Source organism: Penaeus vannamei, chromosome 24 (genome assembly GCF_042767895.1).
Source record: "Penaeus vannamei isolate JL-2024 chromosome 24, ASM4276789v1, whole genome shotgun sequence".
In the NCBI taxonomy this organism is placed as follows: domain Eukaryota; kingdom Metazoa; phylum Arthropoda; class Malacostraca; order Decapoda; family Penaeidae; genus Penaeus; species Penaeus vannamei.
In genome coordinates, this window is record NC_091572.1 from 163,195 (window position 1) to 170,000 (window position 6,806).

At 58.0% G+C, this 6,806-nt stretch overlaps 1 protein-coding gene across 9 annotated transcripts in view; it reads right to left on the bottom strand.

The window, feature by feature from the left end:
* LOC113804138 (adenomatous polyposis coli protein) overlaps positions 1-6,806 on the bottom strand; it is a 360,688-nt gene that overhangs the window by 38,079 nt on the left and 315,803 nt on the right. For 3 of the 9 annotated variants that reach the window (XM_070138162.1, XM_070138161.1, XM_027354973.2), the window contains exon 2: positions 1,877-5,388. The exons of the other annotated variants lie outside the window; for them this stretch is intronic. In XM_070138162.1, the coding sequence (XP_069994263.1) occupies positions 1,877-5,224 (3,348 nt within the window). In that variant the 5' untranslated portion in view covers positions 5,225-5,388. The remainder of the gene's footprint in view (positions 1-1,876; positions 5,389-6,806) is intronic. 9 annotated transcript variants of the gene reach the window in all.

Sequence of the window (6,806 nt, forward strand, 5' to 3'; positions counted from 1 at the left end):
CGCACGAGCCGAAGGGAACCTGCAATCTGGTTCAAGTACTGTTTCCCGGCGATAAAGTCCCATCCCTGTCTGCCGAAGCGGGACCGACGTCAGGTTAATTCTGTTTTCCCGTTCGTAAATTCCGCTTCTCGTCACTTCCTCGGAGGTATTTTTAAAACAATGCTTTTTTTCCCCCGCCCTTATATATATGATAACCACAAATTAAAGGGTCGACGGAGCCGCAGTTGAACGTTTTACGGTCCTAACCTTGACGGGGTAACTTGGCTCCGTGCGCGCAGGGTATCAAAAACAAGAAGAAAAAAACATCATCATCAACAACAACAATAATGGTAATAATAATAACATTAATAGTAAAAATAAAACAAATATGAGAGAGAGAGAGAGAGAGAGAGAGAGAGAGAGAGAGAGAGAGAGAGAGAGAGAGAGAGAGAGAGAGAGAGAGAGAGAGAGAGAGAGAGAGAGAGAGACAGAGAGACAGAGAGAGAGAAAAAGAGGAAAAGAAAAAAGAAAAAGAGAAAGATAGATAGATAAAGAGCAATGGGCGACAGGCACACCAACAAAAAAAAATGAAAGACAGCTTTATCACGCCCCCCGCCCGCCGCCGCCCCGAGCCAAGTGACAAAAGAGAAGCGTAATTCCTTCGACCGGCGACTCGGACACGGACGCCAGATAACACAACATTTATAAATAATCCTCGAGTCTATAAAAGAAGATCTGACACCGAATAAATAGAGATGGGAGGGGCTGGTGGTGGAGGTGATGGAGATGATAGTGATGATGGAGATGATGTTGGTGGTGAAGGTGATAGTGAGGGTGAGGGTGATGGTGGTGGTGGTGGTGGTGGTGGTGGAGATGGAGATGATGTTGGTGGTGAAGGTGATAGTGAGGGTGATGGTGGTGGTGGTGGTGGTGGTGGTGGAGATGGAGATGATGTTGGTGGTGAAGGTGATAGTGAGGATGATGATGATGATGATGATGATGATGATGATGATGATGATGATGATGATGATGATGATGATGATGATGATGATGATGATGATGATGGTGGTGGTGGTGGTGGTGATGATGAGAATGGTGAATGGCTACAATGACTGACACCAATGCTCATGATAAATCTGCAAACAAGAAAACACTGGCCGATGATGATGCTCTCTTCCAGCCTGGCAGTGACAAGAATTCTGCCAACGACACACCGCGAAAGCAAAGCGTCTCGGGATGGCGACCATGGGATGAAAAATTAAAAAATCAGAACAGAATACAACAAGAGATAAGCCAACGATACCCGCTTAATCAGGTGAAGATAGGCGCGGTGATTGGATTAATTAGCAGGTGTGTTCCCCTCCCCCCTCTTTCAATGTACAGACAATTCCGTATCTAATTTACATAATTAATTTCCAGAAACAACCGTATGTAAGTACCCCTGAATTATACTGGGTTAGTAGAATTTCATTAATGCTTTTGAACTGTCTAATCCCTCGCTTCATATCATGAAACTAATAAAATGTAGTTATCTCCAGGTCACATTTGTTTATTCTAACTATAGGTAATACAGACCATTTTATTCAGGACAATGGCTGTAACATCATCAAGTCAAAATTATATATACATATGCGGGCAAGCACGCACGCACACAATTTCATCTTAAATTAATCGCAATATACACTATAAATAGTCATGACAAAATATTCAGTATGAAGTCCATATTCACAATTTAGAAACGGAGAGGCGCAGCCCTGGCACATGCAAGCACCCCTATGTATATGCGTTCCTGACGACGCCGCTCGTGTCGGTGACATCATGCATGGGCTCTGCGGACTCGTCCGAGCTCTAAGTTGGCACCTGCGCGCATGACGCATCGCAGGGCTCCAGCTGTTACCTGTGGCGTGGGCGGCCGCTGCGTCTTGTCCTCCTCGTCGCTGCTGACCGCCGACGCCAGCGACCCCACGCGGGGCCGGAAGCGCCTGAAGTCCTCGACGGGGTCAGGGCACGAGCAAGCGACCCCCGGCGGGGGCTGGGGGGACTCCAGCACCGGCGGCGGCAGGATCTCCGAGAGCCGCCGCTCGAAGCTCATCCCGAAGGGGAACTCGTCGGGCAGCACGTCGGGATGCTTGTTCCTCTTGAGCGATCGCTTTATCCGCTGCAGGAGGGACGGCCGCGGCTCGGGGTTGACCTGGGCGGGGAGCGAGGCGCGGCGAAAGCGCCGGCGCTGGAGCGCAGTCGCTGTGCCGACCTGGTAAGGAATGGCGGTTCCATGAACTGGACACAGGAGTTGGTCCCCGCGATCCCACGACCGCCGCCCTTGCGACGCCTCCAAGCTCTCCACTTTCTCCTCCAGGGTCATGTCACTCTGAGGCTTCTCGTCCTCCCCCTGGCCGGCCTCCCGAGTCGGAGAGGCTTTGAGATCCACGAACGCCTTGAGGCTGCCCCGGCGGTTCAGGAAGGGCTCCGACGCTCCAAGACGCTTCGCGTACAGGCTTGGAGCTTTCGGCCCCTCGGTGCAAGACGGTGGGCTGTCTCCTCGTCCGCCGAGAGACTGTGGAGTTCCACCGCGCCCTCCTGTAGACTGCGGAGTACCTTCACGCCCTCCAAGAGATTGTGGAGTGCCCTCACGGCCACCAAGAGATTGTGGAGTGCCCTCACGACCTCCCACAGACTGCGGAGTGCACTCACGCCCACCAAGGGATAGTGGAGTGCTCCCACGGCCTCCAAGAGATAACGGAGAGCCCCCGAGCACTACAAATGACTGTTCACTATCCTCACGCTCTAAGCTGGGTGGGGCAAATGGCTCCATACTGCTGTCTAATTCCAAACAAGACAGAGAGGAGCTCTCAAGGTCCACACAAGAATCGGACGGCTGCGGAGTAACATTATACCTAATGCAAGAGGAGCTCAAAGAGCCCTGGTCCGACAAGCGAAGCTCCGAGGCTTCCTGGCTGCTCACGAAGGTTTCCGATTCCGATCGGACTTCCGTGTCCGTCTCGGGATCGAGGGGGACGTAGAGGCCACGGCGGCGAACGTTGTGCCGCTGGCCCGCCGGCGAGTGGGTGACCTTCGCTTGCTCCTGGTTGACAATATCCAGCAGCCGGTGTATAATTTTTACGTCTTTTGTTGCTGTTGGTTCTGCTGGTTCTCTGGGTGCCTCGCAGGGGCCCGAGTCATCATCACAGGAGGAGGCGTTATGGTAGATGGGTAAGCTCACCGAGACCGAGCTCGTCATCTGCAAATTGTCCTCACTGACCACCACCATCAGAGGCTTGTTTATGGTGAGAGTGTGCGTGCCTCGTAAACCACTGCTTCTGTCGCTCGCACTCGTGACGGGCGGGCGGGTCTCTTCGGGTATGGTGGAGGAACTGCTTCTGCGGGTATATGACAACACCGGTGGAACCCTCCTGACCTCCTCCCAGGACCCGCGCCTCCCCAGGCGCTCCACGCTGCCCTCCTTCATCAGATGGAGATCCTGCTGAAAGCCACTGTTGCTGACTAAAGAATCGTCCGTCGTGGTCGCCGCAGAGCGCGACTTTTTCCGCTTCCTTTTGCTCGAGGGCCGTCGCCTCCCCGACGCCTGGGCCGAGTCCTGACCTGGGGTAACAGCGGGTTGTCTGGCTGTTTTCTCCAGCGGATCCGGCCAGCACTGTCCGTCGCTGGGACGCCTTCTTGGGCCTAGGGCCGGGTCCTGCCACGGGGGCGCCACCGGACGCAGGAATTCGGGCGTGCTCTCCCGAAAGGAACTTTTTTCGTGTATGCTAGAAGGAAACGCCTCTCCTCGCGCGCCCACGTTATCGAGCTCGTACTCGTTTTCCCTTCCCTCCGAGATGGGCGGCTCGATGACGAAGTTGACCTGCTCGTACGTGTGGCCGGCGAGGCTGCTGTTCATGCTGGACACGCTCAGCTGGTCGCCCTGGACCGGCCGCGGCACGGGCGGCGCCGCCCTCGGAGGGAAGGGCACGACGCGCTCCATGACGGGCGACCAGCCGCCCGCCGCCTCCGCCTCGCCGCCTCCAACGGCCACGCCGCCGCGCCGGCTCGACTGCGTCAGCGGAGGCACCGGGAGCACGGGGTTGGCGGCCTCCACGTGGCGGAGGGGCGGCCAGAACCACGGCAGGGGAGGCGACGCGGGCGTCCGAGCCACGGCCGGGGAGGTGGGCGGCACGTCCCTCGAGGGCGAGCCCCCGGAGTGCCTGCTCAAGCGCTTGTCCCGCGGCATGACCAGCTTGAGCAGCAGCGACGCCCCGGGGATGCCCACGGAGATGTCTCGCCGCGGCGGCTCCTCGTGCGGCCTGTGCTCCGCGCCGTGCGCCCCCGAGCCGTCGTGGCTCCTGTAGGATCCCCGGCGGTTGTCCGGGGGCGGCGCGCACTTGTGGAGGTCCGTGTGCGACCCCGGCGGCGTTTGCGTGGCGGCGCTGCTGCGCTGCGTGGTCCGCCCCCGCAGCCTCCTCAGCGTGCTGCCCTCCGAGCCCGTGCTCCGGCCGGAGCTGTGGCGCTTCACGCTCGAGCTCTTGCCGACGCCGGCCCGCCGCTCCTTCTTGTCGGGGGGCGCGTCGCCCACCCCGTGGCGGCTCTTCCTCGCGCCCTCCTGCGGCTGGCGCTTGTCTATGATGACCACCTCCTTCGTGGGCGCGCTGTCTGCGGCGTCCGGCTGCGGGTGGAGCCGCCCTGCGCCCTCGGCCGGGGACGAAGCCTCTCTCCCCTGCGCCGTCCTGCTCGCGTCTTCGCGGCCTTCTCCCGCGCCCACGCTGCCTCTCGAGGGCGTGTCCGCGGGCGCCGTGGCCGTCGCGTCTTCAGCGCAGCTTTTGGAATCCTTGAATATCCTTACGTTCCCGTTGGCGTCCTTCTTGCTCCTGCCCGCCCGAGACTCCTTCTTCCTGATGGGGACGTGGCTGTGGCCGGGGTCCGCCCTGCGACGACCAGCGTCGGCGTCCCCCGCGGGCGTGGCGGGGAGCCTCCCCTGCGGCTCCGCCTCCGTGTTCCGCAGCAGCAGCCACTCGCGCGCCACCACGGCGCGGCCCTCCGCCTCGCCCTTGGCCGGCGGCGCCCGCACCTCGCCGAAGATGTCTCCGATGGCGTCGTCGCCGCCCGCCGCCGCGTCGCGCTTCTTCTTGGCGGCCTTGCGCTTGTTCCTGCCCTTGCCGCTGCCGCTGGAGTCGGGGCGGCTGGAGGCCTTGTCCGGCTTGCGCAGGGGCGTGGCGGCCTCCTGGCGGTGGATCATGGCCTGCACGCTCAGCATGGCGCCGGGCTCAGCGCTCGCTCTCCTCTTGCTCGGGGAACATCACAACACCACTTCACACTATATCTATGTTCATACTTTACAAAACTTAACAATCTCTTTTCAGGTACTTCGCGTGACGATTAAAACAAATTCTTACAAAACACTATAAAAATATTGTTCATCTGTACAAAGGAGAGAGATCCTGTATAATTACGAAGACTTTCCTGTGAGCTCAAGATAAGATCCTTGCGTAAAACCCACGCCCACTGCAACAGCCGTCCCACATCCTGATCCACATCCCTCATCCCGATACCACAAAAAATAAATCCACACGTTCAAGCTGCTCCTGGCCACGCGACAAGGACGCCGTTCCTGCCCAGCGTCCCTGCCAGCAAGACGACGTCAGTGCAAAAGGGGAATCAAGGAAACGCCAGAAATGTAAGCGAAGACATACCGAAGAAAAGGTGTTCGCTAAACTCAGAACATCAACAGGCAGAAATGCAGATAAGCCCCCCCCTCTCCCCCCACAGCTGGCACTCAACCCGTGCGGAGGGCGTGACCCGACTGGCCTCGCCCTCGGAAAACAGAGCCTAAAAGTCCCTCCCGAGCGGCTGTCCCCGCTCGGCCAGCGCCTCGCCCCCGCCGCCTCCGAAGGGACGATCCCTCACGGGTTCAAAGACGCGATACCAGGCATCGGGTGTCTCCGCCACCGCACGCCGCCCGCACGACATCACGCCGCAAACCGCACGCATTATATTGTATTCATCGCTGCCAACTTTTCGTATAAAAAACAATACAGGCGATCTTCTCTACCTCAATTACAGCCAAGCCTCCTCCTCGTTCTTTCTTTCCTCGCACTGCTTTTACTCATCTCTTCTTTCCTGCGCTCTCCCTCCTCCTCCTCCTCCTCCTCCTCCCCTTCTCGCATTTCCAGCGTCCTCTCCCCCAGCAGACACACAACCCCCCCCCCCCTGGGCTGCCGAAGCTCCGAGGCCATGTTAGCGAGGCCCAAACTCCGCCGGCCAGCAGGTCAGACCCTTCTTTGTGCTGCCCTGCGGTCCCTCCCGCTCGCCTGCCTCCTTGGCCGCAGGATGGCAAGCACATACGGTCTGGCGGGGCTCATGTTCGCCACTTCCCTTATCCGTCTTCCGGCTCTCAACATTTTTCGTCTGTTTATACTCCCCTCAAATTATTTATTTTTGCTTCCTGTTCTTCGTGCGGTTCTCTCGCCTCCTTTGCGCCTCTCGCCTTTCGTAGGATCGAGACTTCCTTCTTCCTTTACGTAACCCTCTCCTTTCTTTCCCGTTTCGACCGAAATTAGAGTCAATATCCACAAGGTATTCATCCCGTGGCATCAACGCCTCGACGGGAGAGGGATCCTGACGCCCGCCTTACAACCCTCTCTTATAACAACTGGAACACTTGTTACGCGAGACCAACTTGCCCACAATAAGTTTGGCCGTAATTAGAGGATTTGTAACCGATGTTGTTCAAAATTGCAGCTCCGAACAGTGCATAAAAAGGGTCCCGCACGGGTAACTGCACACCCTTCCGCACTCCCTCAGAAACCCGCTCATCGCCCACGGAAGGAACGGACCCT